The sequence below is a fragment of the Geotrypetes seraphini genome, chromosome 6, assembly GCF_902459505.1.
Source record: "Geotrypetes seraphini chromosome 6, aGeoSer1.1, whole genome shotgun sequence".
NCBI classification, from domain to species: Eukaryota; Metazoa; Chordata; class Amphibia; order Gymnophiona; family Dermophiidae; genus Geotrypetes; species Geotrypetes seraphini.
In genome coordinates, this window is record NC_047089.1 from 214,201,591 (window position 1) to 214,218,413 (window position 16,823).

The 16,823-nt window shown below is 45.0% G+C and overlaps 1 protein-coding gene across 1 annotated transcript in view; it reads right to left on the minus strand.

Moving 5' to 3' along the window:
• The window catches only part of LOC117362950 (calcium-activated potassium channel subunit alpha-1-like), a 192,402-nt gene that overhangs the window by 107,929 nt on the left and 67,650 nt on the right, over nucleotides 1–16,823 (minus strand). Inside the window, exon 10 of the mRNA XM_033950039.1 lies at nucleotides 5,526–5,636. Within this exon, the coding sequence (XP_033805930.1) occupies nucleotides 5,526–5,636 (111 nt within the window). The remainder of the gene's footprint in view (nucleotides 1–5,525; nucleotides 5,637–16,823) is intronic.

Below are 16,823 nucleotides of genomic sequence, written 5' to 3' on the forward strand. Positions count from 1 at the left end.
TCTTAATATCAGACTATGGACTTTTCCTCCGGGAATTTGTCCAAACCTTTCTTAAAACCAGCTACGCTATCCGCTTTTAACACAACCTCTGGCAACACGTTCCAGAGCTTAACTATTCTCTGAGTGAAAAAATATTTCCTTCTATTGGTTTTAAAAGTATTTCCCTGCAGTTTCATTGAGTGTCCCCTAGTCTTTATCATTTTTGACAGAGTGAAAAATCGATCCACTTGTATCCGTTCTACTCCACTCAGGATTTTGTAGACTTCAATCATATCTCCCCTCAGCCTTCTCTTTTCCAAGCTGAAGAGCCCTAACCGTTTTAGTCTTTCCTCATACGAGAGTTCCATATCCTTTTATCATTTTGGTTGCTCTTTGAACCTTTTCTAATGCCGCTATATCTTTCTTGAGATAAGGAGACCAGAACTGAATGCAATACTCCAGATGAAGTTGTACCATGGAGCGATACAGAGGCATTATGATATCTTTAGTCTTGTTAACCATTCCTTTTAAAATAATTCCTAGCATCTTGTTTGCCTTTTTGGCCACCGCCACACATTGGGCAGAAGGTTTCATCGAATTGTCTACAATGACACCTAAATCCCTTTCTTGGGTGCTAACTCCCAAGGTGAACCATAGTGTCCGGTAACTATGATTTGGGTTATTGTTCCCATTATGCATCACTTTGCATTTGTCCACATTAAATTTCAACTGCCACTTGGACGCCCAGTCTTCCAGTTTCCTAAGGTCTGCCTGTAATGTTTCACAGTCCGCATGCATTTTAACAACTTTGAACAGTTTAGTGTCATCTGCAAATTTAATCATCTCACTTGTCGTTCCAATTTTCAGATTCATTTATAAATAAGTTAAATAGCACCGTACCCAGTACAGATCCTTGCGGCACTCTACTGTTTACTCTCCTCCATTGAGAAAAATGACCATTTAACCCTACCCTCTGTTTTCTATCTGATAACCAATTCCTAATCAACAACTAAACTTTGCTTTTTATCCCATGATTCATTAATCTTCTTAGGAACCTCTCATGAAGAACTTTGTCAAAAGCTTTCTGAAAATCTAGATACACTATATCTTTATCCACATCAAAGAAGTGAAGCAAATTGGTGAGGCAAGATTTCCCTTGGCGCTAAGCCATTTAGGAAAACCCATTTACCCCCAAATTCTGTATATGGAGCTGGTAGTGTGTCGCGATAGCTAGTATATCCCTCTGATTGAGCACTAGGCCTGGTAGATTCTGGAGCTACTTTGATGGTACATGCACAGTGAAGACATCTAGTCTTTCGCGAGTACTAGGAATTGTGATCTCTATTCCCACCCCTTGTGGCACTGTGCTCACCCTAATGAGGAATTAGCCCAGACTTGGGCAACTCCGGTCCTCGAAGGCCGGAATCCAATCGGGTTTTCAGGATTTTCCCAGTGAATATGCATTGAAAGCAGTGCACGCAAATAGATCTCATGCATATTCATTTGGGAAATCCTGAAAACCCGATTGGATTCCGGCCCTCGAGGACCAGAGCTGCCCATGTCTGGATTAGCCCATATTCAAATGTAGTGCAGCCTTTCTCCTTCTCAGTCTAATAGTGTAAATTGTCACCCATCCTACCTAATGAGCCATCTCTTATGCAGCTCTATTTCATGGCTCTTAAAAAGATATCAGGTTTAAAAGACAGTGGACCAATGACTGATTCTACTGTTTTCCGATAGTTTAAAAATCTTGATGTATCACTCTTATTCATGCCAGAAAGGTTTACAATCCAGTAATTGTAATATACATTTTTAAAAACCAGAAAAATAAAATGGAATGTCAAAAAACTATAGGAAAGACAAACCGCTCATCAGAATCACACATGCACTCATTTTGAGGGATTTCCCATCAGAAACAATACAAAATATAACACAATTTTGTTTCAATTCTGTGTTTTAGTACACAGTAGGAACATCTTTTATATATGGCACCCAAAATATAGGCACTGATTAGAATGGCGCTAAGTGTGATTCTTTGAAAGGTATTCATATCTTATAGAAATGTGCTTAGCGCTAGTGTGTTCCACTTCACCAATGATGTAATTTAATTAATTTCTTCACTTAGAGTTAATAATTCATCAATCTTGCAAACACAACTCTAAGCCAGGGGTAGGGAACTCCGGTCCTCGAGAGCCGTATTCCAGTCGGGTTTTCAGGATTTCCCCAATGAATATGCATTGAAAGCAGTGCATGCAAATAAATCTCATGCATATTCGTTGCGGAAATCCTGAAAACCCGACTGGAATACGGCTCTCGAGGACCGGAGTGCCCTACCCTTGCTCTAAGCAATCATCACCTCTTCCACCAACAGTAATGGTTACTTTGTTCTTTTTTCTTCTTTTGAGCCTCAGCCCCACCACTCCGCAGCATCAATAACCTTTCATGGCGGTGAGTTTTACGTGGAAATATCGTCACTGGCTCAATATAATTTTTGTAATCTTTTAACTACATTTTGCATTAAACTTATGCTATCGTGCTTACTTCACTTTAACGTGCTCAGTGCTTAATAGTCTGTTTTGTCATAAATTTTAGGTGCACCCATTTAAGCCAAGGAAAACCAGGCCTAAATACCTGCACCGAACTTGTATGTGCATCAAGCATACCCTATACCAGTGTGCATTGAGCTGGCGTTAGTTCTATCCGCGTAGCACGGGTTTAGTGCGCACTAAAATGCGTGCACTACAAACGCTAACACAGCTTAGTAAAAGGAGCCATTTATTTATTGTAGTTATTTATATATCTGTCCTGCTTGGTCACAGTCTATCTAATGCAGGGATCTCAAAGTCCCTCCTTGAGGGCCGCAATCCAGTCGGGTTTTCAGGATTTCCCCAGTGAATATGCATTGAAAGCAGTGCATGCACATAGATCTCATGCATATTCATTGGGGAAATCCTGAAAACCCAACTGGATTGCGGCCCTCAAGAAGGGACTTTGAGACCCCTGATCTAATGTATCTGGGGCAATGGAGCATTGAGTGACTTGCCCAGGGTCATAAGGAATAGTGCAGGGCTTGAAGCCACAACCTCAGAGTGCTGAGGCTGTAGCGCTTACCACTAGCCCACTCCTTCCTTCTTGCCAGCAGTTCAGGAAATTATCAAAAACCTACTTATTTAAGAAATTTGTGCAATTTCTAAGTCATTTGTTTTTATTGTCACTGTTCTAATTTTCTTTTGCAAACCGCATAGAACTCCTAAGGTACTGCGGTATATAAATACATTTTTATGTTATGTTATGTTTATAGAATATGCCTCTCAAGGTGTGCATTTAATTTCTAATTAGTGCTAATTAGCATCAATTATTAGTTGTTAATTGCCAATTATCACTGTGCATGTACCATCAAAGTAGCTCCAGAATTAGAGAATGACACGGTGACAAAATTCATCACCGTTCCCGTCCCCGTGGATAACTACGGGAAATAATTCCATGTCATTTTCTAGTGTCTATTTCAACCTCAGTCCTTCTACACCAGCATTCTTCAAAGCAAAGCTTGCGGATCAGTGGTTGTGGCCATTCATACTCTGATTCTTATGTGAGCCAAGGATAATGAAGCCATTGTGACATCACTGATGTGATTGGCTCTTAGGCACTGGTGGAATGAGACATTATGACATCACAATATCTGCTCTGGATACTAGAGACTGTCATTCTGTAGTGTCTATCTCAACCTGTCCTTCTATACCAGCATTCTTCAAAGCAAAGCTTGAGGGTCAGTGGTTGTGGCCATTCATACTCTGATTCTTCCCTCTTTCCTTAAAGAATGACATGAAGATGGTTTCCCGCAGTTATCCGCGGGGACGGGAACGGTGATGAATTTTGTCACCGTGTCATTCTCTATCCAGAATCTACCAGGCCTAGTGCTCAATCAGAGGGATATACTAGCTATCGCGACACACTACCAGCTCCACCCTCCACTAAATGACCTATAAGGTGCTCCTGATTGCACAGGCACATCCTATTTTTATGTGGTAATCCATGGCTACTTAAGTGATGCATATCAGTTTTAGTGGCTTTATGTTAGCTGGCTTAAAATAACCAGACATTCAAAGCCAAAGCTTATACAGGTCCCAGCCTTCGTTGCCTTTTTGCCTCTACTCACATTTCCTCCCATCTTGCATAGCCTTCCACTCCCTCCCTCACAGCTCATCTCTCCAAACAAGCGCAAGGGATAATCTTCAGTAATATAACAGCACGTTGTGTGTGAATGGAAGCACTCAAATCATGGCATTCACAGGTTTCATTGTAGCTCCATTCTGCTCATGTAAGAAAGGTCTAGAAGCATTCATATCTGAGTTCAAGGTAAGTTACACATTCATGTTTAGTTGGAAGGTCCATGCCCCAAAGGACTTACCTTAAGCTTGCATTTGAGGAAATTGAAATGAAATTGACTTGCCAAATGTGGCAAGTGAGATTCAAAATGTAGTTTCCTTGTTTTTTTAGTCCACTGCCTTAACTAATAGGCTACTCCTCCACAAAGGGTTACCAGATTTTCTGTCTGGAAAATACGGACCCCTAGAACCGGGCCCAGGCCTGCCCAATTCCACCCATCCCATCCTACCCCCGCCCTGTCCCGCTCCCCCCTCCCCCGCTGCCTGCTCTCGCCGGGCAGGACATCCGCGCATGCGCAGATGCGTTGCGATGACATCACGTGCACACGTGCGTGTGTGCGACATCATCACGTCATATCCATGCATGTGTGGATGCTCTACTGCGTGAAGGAAAGCTTTTCAAAGCCCAGACAAAGTGCTGGGTTTTGAAAAGCCGTCCGGACTAGAGATTTGCGCGGGGACAGAAATCCCACCCATCCCCGCCCGTCCCCGCCAGGATCCTCTCCGTCCCCACCCATCCCTGCCAGGATCTTCTCCGTCCCCACCTGTCACCGTCAGGATCCTCTCCGTCCCCACCCATTCCCGCAAGGAATTACCTCCATCCCCGCCCATCCCCATAAAAAGCAATAATTACTTTTGACAGGATCATCAATTCCACAGTTTCTTTTATATTTGCCCTTCTGTTTTCCTTGTGGAATCTCTTTGGTGGAACCCTTTTTTGTTTTCTGTTCAGGTAATTAACTTATAAACCCCCTCTTTTACTAAGGCTGATGTGTCCATTATATTATATGGATGAACCCTGCTTCCAAAGCCTTCCATCCCCGTGGAAGTCCCGTTGGCTAGAGAGGGGTCCCCGTAGGAGTCCCGTGGGTTAGGGGGGGGATTCCCGTGGGACCTCCGCGGGACCCACGGGATTCCTGCGATCCCCGTTCCCGTGCAGACCTTTAGTCCGGACCCTCAGACATGTCCTCAAAAGGACAGGTAAAGGGCAGGCTTGAGGTGAGAAAACTCATGAATAGAGGTCCCTGAGATACCACAAATGTGTGCTTGCAGGGACCGATGAAAAGCAGGGACCTCTGATGGGGACACACAAATATATGTTTGTTTAGGGCCCGGCCCAGAGTTAATCCAGCCCTGTTTGTCTACCTATATAGGACTCACTCTTCCATAAACAGAACATCAGTTTCCTCTTTTCCCTCGTTCTTGTCAAAAAAGTCTTTCAGTAAAACAGACACAGTTTCCAGAGTTACATGACCACAGACGACTATGTGTCTACAAAGAGAAATAAGAAAGTTAAAGGTGATAATTTGTGCCTTACTGAATATTAGGTATTGTGAAGTTATGATAGACTCTAGATATTTTCCATTCCTTACTGAATTCACAAGTGTGCTAAATAATCATATTCAAACCAAGTTATATATTTGTTGACAGAGGGCAAATGCATAACTTGCACTTCTATAGACTTTTAAAAATTATATGGATAATATTGGGTTGTTATATCAATAAATAGCCATATATTGTCTGTATACTTAGGGGATGGATTTGGGAGGGAATAGAGGTGAAGCCAGAATTTATCTTTTTAAGATGAAGCAGTGGCGTACCTAGGGTATGTGGCACCCGGGGCCCATCATTTTTTGACACCCTCCCCCATCTATATGAAAAATATGATTTTTAGTAACAATCCACATATCGCACAACAAGAGTGTACCTAGGAAAAGGTAGCATCTTAAACACTGCAGTGAGCATTAGAACACCAACACATACATTGTAAAACTAAACAAGCCAGATCCCGCACAGTCAATTGATCCTGTAGTCAATGCCAACTGAAAACTATGTTCTTTTCATACACACAGAACAGAGATACGCCCTCGCCCAATATGGAATAATCACAAACTAAAAATAGAAATATGTAGACAAAAGTTACACTGAACCGCCAAGAAACCAGACCCTGGATACAATGCAACACCACAAAAACAGTAACACATGTCCTCTAATACAGTGCAAAATATAAAGAAAGTAGATGTAAATTTGAAAAAACTGATACATAACAATCACCACTTTACAAATTAACAAATAAAAATAAAACAAATAATGAGAAATAAAAAAATACCCGTAAGCTTGGTCCCCATCCCCGCAAACCACCTGATTCCATCCACACAAGCCTTGAATTGTTTATATTAAAGTATAAAAAGAAACAATATTCTGTACAATTGTCAATTTATAAATCAGGGTCTTCTCCCCACTCTCTCTTCCCCATTTCCCTTCAGCGTCCTCAGCCCACTCTCTCTCCACTTTCCTTCAGCACACGCACATAAAAACAAGCAAGTAATTTTATATCATTTTCATTCTATTCATTCATAGAAATTAAAGTCTAAATAATGCCAGTCACATAACAAAACATGATTTTACAAAAATAATTCCCTGCACAGTCAAGCCTGCAAGGATTACTAGATGTCTTTCAGCACTCCCTTCCCCTTACTAGATGTCCCCTCACTCCCTCCCCCTTACCTTTGTGGCCAAGTCAAAATGATCTACCAACAATAAAATTTTAAAAACACAAAGCATGCTGTACGCAGAGAAAATGTTAATTATCATTTATATTCCGCGGGTTTTCAAAGAGGTCAAGGCAGATGACTTTATGCAATGTCACCTCAGTAACAACTATACAAAAATAGACAAATATCCTCCCTCCCTTTTTACTAAACCACGATAGCGGTTTTTAGCACAGGGAGCTGCGCTGAATGCCCCACGCTGCTCTTGACGCTCATAGGCTCCCTGCGCTAAAAAACGCTATTGCGGTTTAGTAAAAGGGGGCCATAGTGCAAAATATAGACAGCATATATAAATTCTCAAAACGGACACATTTTGATCACTAAATTGAAAATAAAATCATTTTTCCTATCTTTGGTAATTTCATCAGTCTCTGGTTGCACTTTATTCTTAGAAACATAGAAACATAGAAAAAGGCGGCAGATAAGGGCCGCGGCCCATCTAGTCTGCCCACCCTAATGACCCTCCCCTATTTATCTCTGTGCATAGATCCCACGTGACGATCCTATTTCTTCTTAAAATCAGGCACGCTGCTTGCCTCGATCATCTGAAGTAGAAGTCTATTCCAGCGATCAACCACTCTTTCGGTGAAAAAGTATTTCCTGGTGTCGCCGTGCAATTTCCCGCCCCTGATTTTCCATGGATGTCCTCTTGTCGCCGTCAGACCTTTGAAAAAGAAGATATCTTCTTCTACCTCGATACGGCCTGTGAGGTATTTGAACGTCTCGATCATGTCTCCCCTCTCTCTGCGATCCTCGAGTGAGTATAGCCGTAATTTATCCAGCCGTTCCTCGTACGGGAGATCCTTGAGTCCCGAGACCATCCGGGTGGCCATTCGCTGGACTGACTCAAGCCTCAGTACATCCTTGCGGTAATGAGGCCTCCAGAATTGTACGCAGTATTCCAGATGGGGCCTCACCATGGATCTATACAACGGCATAATGACTTCAGGCTTGCGGCTGACGAAACTCCTACGTATATATCCTATGATCTGCCTAGCCTTTGATGAAGCCCGCTCCACTTGATTGGCAGTCTTCATGTCTTCACTGATGATTACCCCCAAGTCCCATCTCGCAACAGTCCTTGCTAGGATCTCGCCATTTAGGGTGTAAGTCTCGCATGGATTTTGACTGCCAAGGTGCATGACTTTGCATTTCTTGGCATTGAAACTCAGTTGCCAGGTCCTAGACCATTGCTCCAATAGGAGTAGGTCGTGTTTCATATTGTCCGTTGTGCTCTTGCTTGTTATGTTACACAGTTTGGCGTCATCGGCGAATAACGTTATTTTACCGCGAAGCCCCTCAGCCAAGTCCCTTATAAAGATATTGAAAAGGATCGGGCCCAAGATCGAGCCCTGCGGCACTCCGCTGATCACTGCCGTCGTTACGGAGGGGGTGCCGTTCACCACCACCCTCTGAAGCCTACCACCAAGCCAGGCCCCAATCCATTTAGTCAAAGTATCACCTAATCCCATAGAACTCATTTTGCACAACAACCTGCGGTGAGGGACACTATCAAATGCTTTGCTGAAGTCCAAGTATACAATGTCCAAGGACTCTCCAACATCGAGCTTCCCCGTCACCCAGTCAAAGAAGCTGATCAAGTTGGATTGGCATGATTTCCCCTTGGTAAATCCATGCTGGCGTGGATCCCGCAGATTCTCCTCATCCAGGATCTTATCTAATTGGTGTTTGATTAGAGTTTCCATTAGTTTGCTCACTATTGATGTGAGTCTCACTGGTCTGTAGTTCTCAGCCTCTGTCCTGCAACCTTTTTTGTGGAGTGGAATGACGTTAGCCGTTTTCCAGTCCAACGGGACTCTACCTGTACTAAGGGAGAGATTGAAGAGTGCGGATAGTGGTTCCGCCAGGACGTCCCTTAACTCCCTGAGCACCCTGGGGTGTAGATTGTCTGGCCCCATTGCTTTGTTTACCTTGAGTTTTGACAACTCACAGTAGACACTGCTTGTTGTGAACTTGAAGGTACTAAACGGGTCTACTGAGCCATCCTTTTTTTGTAGTTGAGGGCCGGAACCTGGCGCCTCGCGGGTGAAGGCCGAACAGAAGTATTCGTTTAACAGTTCAGCTTTTTCCGAGTCTGCTACTACATAGGTCCCGTCTGGTTTCTTAAGGCGTACTATCCCGCTTGTGCTGCGGTTTCTGTCGCTAATGTACCTGAAGAAGGATTTATCACCCTTCTTGATGTTCTTTGCTAAAGTTTCCTCCATTCGGATTTTGGCCTCTCTAACTGCTGTTTTGACGGCTCTTGCCCTAGTCAAATAGACTTCTCTAGAGTCCTGAGATCCTGTATGTTTGTAGGAGATGAACGCTTTTTTCTTCTCTTTTATGAGGTCCGAGATCTCCGCAGAGAACCATTGTGACTTATTGTTCCTGCGCCGTTTACTCACTGATTTTATATAGCGATTGGTCGCCTCCTGAATGGTAGCTTTCAGAGTCGACCACAGTTCTTTTGACTGTGCATCCAATATTTCTTCCCTTCTTTCAGCCTCCTATATGCTTCCTCTCCTCCAGACCTCATCCCCTCCCCAAACTTTTTCTTTGTTTCACCCTGCCCCCTTCTTTCTTTTTCTCTCTCTCCATACCCCCTTTCTTTCTGTATGTCTGTTTTTCTCTCTCTCTCCATGCCCCATTTCTTTCTTTGTTTCACCCTGCCCCCTTCTTTCTTTTTCTCTCTCTCCATACCCCCTTTCTTTCTGTATGTCTGTTTTTCTCTCTCTCTCCATGCCCCATTTTTCTTTGTTTCACCCAGCCCCCTTTCTTTCTTTCTGGCTCCCTGTCCCCCCTTTCTTTCTTTCTCCCTGCCCTCCCCTATGCCACCACCATTGGGAAAATGCTGCCACCGCCACTGGGGAATAGGCTGCCACTCCCGCTATCGGGGGACAGGCCGGTGCCGAGTTCGCCCTGCTTCTCTTACCCGCGGGGCCGACTAACTCTCGCCACCCGACGTCAATTCTAAAGTTGGAGAGGATGCTCTGGGCCAGCCAGGCAGCAATTGGCTGGCCCAGAACGTCCTCTCAGACATCAGAATTGACGTGGGTGGTGAGAGTTGGTCAGCCCCACAGGGAAAAGCAGAGAGAACTCGGCGCCGGCCTGTTCCCGATGGCGGCGGTGGCACTCAAGTGGCTAAAGAGACGCAGTTTGCTGGCCTAGGGAGAACACTGGAGGGTGGCCAGCTGTGTACCCCCTTGGGGCGTAAACCTGGGGCGGACCGCCCCCTCCCCCACCCCGCCCCACCCCCATCTTGGTATGCCACTGTCTGTACCTCACTCCCTCCCTATGACCAAAAATTCTCCTTTCTTCCATTCCCCGTGTACACAACCATCTCTTTCCTTCCCTTCCTCTCTCCCAAGTTCATGCTTTTTGTGTCCAAAAACCCATTCCATCCCCCACCTCAGAATCTCTTTCCCTCCCTTCCTCTCTCCCAAGTCCAAGCCTTCTGTGTTCAAAAACGCATTCCCTCCCCCACCTTAGTAACTCTTTCCCTCCCTTCCTCTCTCCCAAGTCCATGCCTTCTGTGTCCAAAAACGCATTCCCTCCCACACCTCAGCATCTCTTTCCCTCCCTTCCTCTCTCCCAAGTCCATGCCTTCTGTGTCCAAAAACGCATTCCCTCCCCCCACCTCAGCATCTCTTTCCCTCCCTTCCTCTCTCTCAAGTCCATGCCTTCTGTGTCCAAAAACGCATTCCCTCCCCCACCTCAGCATCTCTTTCCCTCCCTTCCTCTCTCCCAAGTTCATGCCTTGTGTCCAAAACGCACTCCCTCCCCCCTTTTGTGTTCCGCGTTTGCCTCCCAGCCCATCTTAGCAACTTTCTCAGCAAAATGTAGCTTGAGCCGTGAGGCTTGTCTTCTATTTTCTGCCTGTCCTGCCGCGCACTCATAGCCGACTGGAAGTCTTCTCCGACGTCAGCGCTGACTTCGGAGGGCAGGCTTTGCTTAAGCCCTCCCTCCGACGTCAGCGCTGACATCGGGAAAGACTTCCGATCAGCTATATGTGAGCAGCAGGGCAGTCGGAGCAGAAGAGCCTCGCGGCTCGAGTTATATTTAACCCCGCGGGTCCTCCATCGTTTCCGTTCAGCTCTCTCTCCTGTGCAACCCCTTGGGACGTGCACCCGGGGCAGACCTCCCCCCTGCCCCCCCCTAGGTACGCTACTGAGATGAAGGTGACAGCAGCTGAAAATGTACCCCATTATAAATTGACATTCCATATTGTAATAATAATAATAATTTATTTTATATACCACCATACCCGTGAGTTCTAGGCGGTTCACAACAATTAAGCATAGTACAAACAATACAAATCGTTTGAGATTCGACAGATTAAATGCATACAATATAAAAAGAAATACATAGAGTATAGGAAGGATACAACAATGTTAAAATAAAGTAAAAAGTTAAAAGAATAAGATACATTAAAAACCCAGCCTGTTAAATAATTGAGTTTTTATCTGTTTTCTGAAATCGAGATAAGAAAAAGCTTCTAACACAGTTTTGGCCAGCCATAAATTCAGTTTGGCCGCCTGAAAAGAAAAGGTTCTCTCAAGGAACCTTTTATAATGGCATAATTTTATTGAGGGATATGCAAACAAGTGTATTTTTCTAGAACTCTTGTTAGTATAACTCAAAGTAAAATGAGGAGTAAGATAACCCGGTAACATGCCAAATACTGTTTTGTAGCAGATGCATGAAAACTTAAATAAAACTCTGGATTCTAGTGGCAACCAATGGAGCTTTTGATAAAAGGAGGTAACATGTTCCCATTTCTTTAAGCCGAAAATAAGGCGGACAGCCATATTCTGAACCACCCTCAATTTCCTGAGAATTTTTTTGAAATTACAATAATCAAGAATACTCAGGATGGAAGATTGAACTAACAGACGAAAAAAGGCTTTGTCGAAATACTTCTTAATAGTGCGGAGTTTCCAAAGCACCGAGATACTTTTCTTAAATACTAAATCAGAATGTTTTTCCAGTGTAAGATGTTTGTCCAGAGTTACTCACAGGCATCAGGTCCTAGTGGCATATAAAACCAGAGAGCTGTTTTTCACACAGAAAAACTGGGCATTCTGGATAGACCATTTGGTCTTTATTTGTCTTACTTAATCTTTATAAAGAGTAACTATAGTCATGCTCGCATTTTGACAAAGGATATTGGACTTAGTAGTCATGAACAGTAATGAAAGCCTCAGAATCTATCAAGAAATATTTGAGATGATGAATCCATGGAATAAAATTATTCTAGCACAGTATCCACTAATTGAGCTTGGAGATAGGAAATGCATACATTATAAGATGCCTCTAAGTTTAGCAATCATTCATACCAGCTTTATTAATGTTCTTCAGAGCCTCAGCACCACTGCTCCACCGCTCAATAGACTTTCATAGCAGCAAGCTTTTAGGCTTCCTTTTACGAAACTGCGATAGCAGTTTCTAGCGCTGGGAGCCACGCTGAATGGCCCACGCTGGTCCCGGCGCTCATTGAGTTCCTATGAGCTTCGGGAGCAGCACGGGCCATTTAGCGCAGCTCTCTGCGCTAGAAACTGCTATCACAGTTTTGTAAAAGAGGGAGTATGTGTCTGATCGTCATTGGTTCTACATCATTTTATCTTTTTTCTTTCGTTTTTGTGCTCTCGATTAGAAAGAATTTTAGATATGTCTCAATATTTGATAAATATCTAATATAATAAAGCCCTAAGCACGCATGCGCACTCCCACCTGCGTGCTCCCATTTTCCGTGTGCTATAGGGACCCGCAGGTAGGAGTGCGCATGCGCGCGGCGGCGCAGAGCCTGTCGGCCCAGCGGCTCTTGCCATCTGAAGGATAAAGCCAAGAAGCACAAAATCTATAAGGAGCACATCTGAAGATCTTATGAGAAGGCTGTAAGTTGCAGTATATAGTACTCCTTCCCTCCCTTCCTGTAAGTTTGCCGCCGCTGCTGCCGTCCTTCCCCAGAACCCACGCTCGCGGCAGCAGAAAGAAGAGGCCATCTCCCGCGGCTTCAGAGTGTGAACTGGCCAGGGCGATGTCAGCGGGGGCCAAACTAGAGCTGGAAGGGAGAGGAGCTGCTCTCCTCCCTCCTCCCTTCCCCCAACGGACTTTAATTCCTGGCTCCCAGGCTTCTCCTCCTGCTCCGGCTGGGCCCACGTAAAAAACAAAAAAAAACCCAGAGCTCGCTTCGGGTCCGGCAAGGGCTGCGGGTCCTGAAACCTTCCGATTCAAGCAGCATCTGCAGCACTCTACACACGCTGCTTCAGGGCCTTCTACTGCCCTGATTTGCTGGGCAGTAGAAGGCCCCAAAGGGTAGGGGAAACGCTGCTGCTGCACAGGGAAGTGGTGTGGAGGGAGGGAAATGGATGGGGAGGGAATGCTGCTGTGGCTGCTGCACAGGGAAGTGGTGGGAGAGAAATGCTGCTGCATAGGAGGGAGGGAGAGAGACAGATAGATAGAAAGAAAAGAAGAAAGACACAGGGGCAGGGAGAGACACAGAAAGACAGACAGACAAAGGGGGCCAGGGAGAGAGACAGACAGCGGGAGGGAGAGAGAGACAGAAATAAAGACACACAGACATATATTCTAGCACCCGTTAATGTAACGGGCTAAAATACTAGTATATAAATATTTGTTAAATATGTATAAATACTTTATCATTTCAAATTCTTAAATAAATTACTTATCTCAGAAAATTTTCTCCTAAGCTCGACCCATGAGAGCTGGACCTGACATGTTTCGCACAAGCATTATCAAGAGTTCTCCCTACAAATAGAAGAATCGGAATCAGTAATTTATCCCTTATCTTCCCTTGTTAATATCCCCAAGCATAGAAAATTCAAATATAAGCTGGACTTTAAAAATTGCAGCCTTCCCGGGTCAAGCTTAGGAGAAAATTTTTTGAGATAAGTAATTTATTTAAGAATTTGAAATGCTAAAGTATTTTTACATATTTAACAAATATTGAGATATGTTTATATATATTTAACAAATATTGATATATATATATATATATATTGTGACAATATATATATATATATATTGTGACAGGGAAGCTCCTGTCCCAGCTAAAAGGACTACTAAACCCAGCAAGCACACAGCCCTGGTCCCTGGAAAACCTGGCATGGAGCCCAGATAGCTGGCTCAGCCAGGAAGGAAAGTGCATAAGCAGGTTGTAGCACAGCCCAAAAGCCAGGTGGGGAGGGCACTGAAAACTAATTATCTCCCCTATCAATCCTTTCCTTTAGACCAGAAACTGAAAACCAACCCAGGAGGGGGTGGAGTCAGACCCTGGGGTGTGTCAAACAAATTGCCTCAAGTAAGGAGCAAGGAGGTCAATCAGGGAAGCTCAGGTGGTTCTAATCCAGAGAGACCAGCAACCAGCCATAACTGCAGCTACCAGGGAGTTCCTACTCCCCAGCCCATAACGTTTCCCAGAGGCCAGCCCAGCAGGAGGGAGAGTGTAATCTCTGGAAGGTACAGTGCCTGGCCCAACAAGCCTTGGGAGGGAGTCCCGGGAGTTGTGGCTCAGAGAGGAAACGTTGCCAGAGAGCTGATAAGCAGGCAAGGAGGGGGATGGGAGGAACAGCCTCAGATAGGGGAATGGAGAAACAGCCTTGAGTCCCTAACCAATGAATGGGAGATGGAAAGTGTCCCTGATGAGACTGAATTTGAGGAGGGCATGGAACTAGGGGGAACTGATATGTGAAGTGTATCCTCCAGCCTACTTCGAAGGGCTTTAAACTAGGTAAGTCGGGGGTGGGTACCCACTTTTACACCGGAGCAGTAAGTAACAATCCTGAGGTGGCGAACCAAAACTCCGCTTCTAAATCCGAGGTAAGTACCCTTACTGCAAAAGATTCGCTAGGAGACACCTTAACTCATAAGGAGCTTAGTAAACACCAAGAGTGGAGAGCTATGTATGTTAACGCACACAGCCTGGGGAATAAACTTCTAGAACTGGAAACAGAAATGGTTAATGCAGACTTAGACGTGATGGCTGTGTCCGAAACATGGTTCACGGACTCTCATGGGTGGGATATGACTATACCAGGATACAACCTGCTTCGCCAAGACAGAGAGGGTAAGTTAGGAGGAGGGGTAGCACTTTACATCAAAGAGCACATTAAGACAACCAGGATCACGGATGTCAAGTATACTGGGGAATCCATCTGGGTAAACTTGGCCAGAGGCGGAGAAAAATGCCTGTACCTTGGTGTGGTATACAGACCTCCTAGACCAGGGGTGCCCACACTTTTTGGGCTTGCGAGCTACTTTTTAAATGACCAAGTCAAAATGATCTACCAACAATAAAATTAAAAAAAAAACACAAAGCACACTGTATGCATAGAAAATGTTAATCATCATTCCTATTCCAGGGTTTTTCAAAGAGGTCAAAGCAGATGACTCTAAGCACTATCACCTCAGTAACAACCATACAAAAATAGACAAATATACCCCCTCCCTTTTTACTAAACCACGATAGCAGTTTTTAGCGCAGGGAGCTGCGCTGAATGTCCAGCGCTGCTCTCGACACTCATAGGATCCCTGCGCTAAAAACCTCTATTGCGGTTTAGTAAAAGGGGACCTTAGTGTAAAATATAGACAGCAGATATAAATTCAGACACATTTTGATCACTAAATTTAAAATAAAATCATTTTCCCTACCTTGTCTGGTGATTTCATGAGTCTCTGGTTGCACTTTCTTCTTCTGACTGTGCATACAATCTTTCTTCCCTTCTTTTAGCCTGTATGCTTCTCCTCCAGACCTCATTCCTTCCCCCCAACTTTTCCTTCCTCTTCCCTGCCCTTTCTTTCTCTCTGCCTCCTTTTCATTTTTTTCTGTTTCTCTTCTTTCCTTCTGTCTCCCTGCCTGCCCTTTTTCTTTCTTTCTCCCTGCCCTCCCCCAAGCCACTGCCACTGCCACTGCCATTACCATCGGGGACCAGGACCCAAACGCCACCAATAACAGGCCCCAAGCTCTCCCTGCTTCGGCCAACCAGCATTCCTCTCCCCGACGTCAATTCTGCCGTCGGGAAGAGGAAGGCTGATCAGCCCAAGATCGTGATCAACCTATTGGGGGAAATGCTGCCGGGTCCTGCCTCTGCGGAAACAGAAAGTAGGCAGGACCCGGCAGGAACAAGAACAAATGCTTCACTAACCTGTCTCCCGTATTAGCCCGTAGCAAACGCTTGCTTCAGGGCTCTCAACATGTGCGTGCAGGCTTCCCTTCTCCCCCCCCCCCCTCCCCGGACATAACTTCCGGTTTCGGAGAGAAGAGAAGAGAAGCCGGAACGCACACGTTAGAGCCCGGAGCATAAGTTCGTTAGGGACTGAAATCTCCAAGCCAGTTTTTTAGGTTTTTTTTTAAATGTTCAGCAGCAGCAGATGACAGCTGGGCGGACCGTCCAGCTAAAAGGCCCTAGGGAGAACACTGGAGAGGAAGGCTGATCGGCCCGTAGATCAGGACGGCAACACGAGTGCGATCGACTCGAGTTGCCTTCCTGAGCTACTGGTCGATCGCGATCGACGCGTTGGGCACCCCTGTCCTAGACAATCAGAGGACAAAGACGCAGAATTAATCGAAGACATTGAGAATATCACCTTGCGGGGGGATGTTGTTCTATTAGGAGACTTCAATATGCCTGATGTAGACTGGAACACACTCTCAGCGAAAACTTGTAAAAGCAGGAGGATATTAGCATCCATGAAGGGAGTACAGCTCAAACAAATGGTGCTAGAGCCTACTAGGGCCCAGGCCATCCTGGACCTGGTACTTACGAACGGGGAAAGCGTCTCGGAGGTCTCGGTGGGAGAAACGCTAGCCACCAGTGACCATAACATGGTATGGTTTAACCTTAGGAAAGGCTTCCCTAGATCTCAAACAAGAACAAGGGTACTCAAT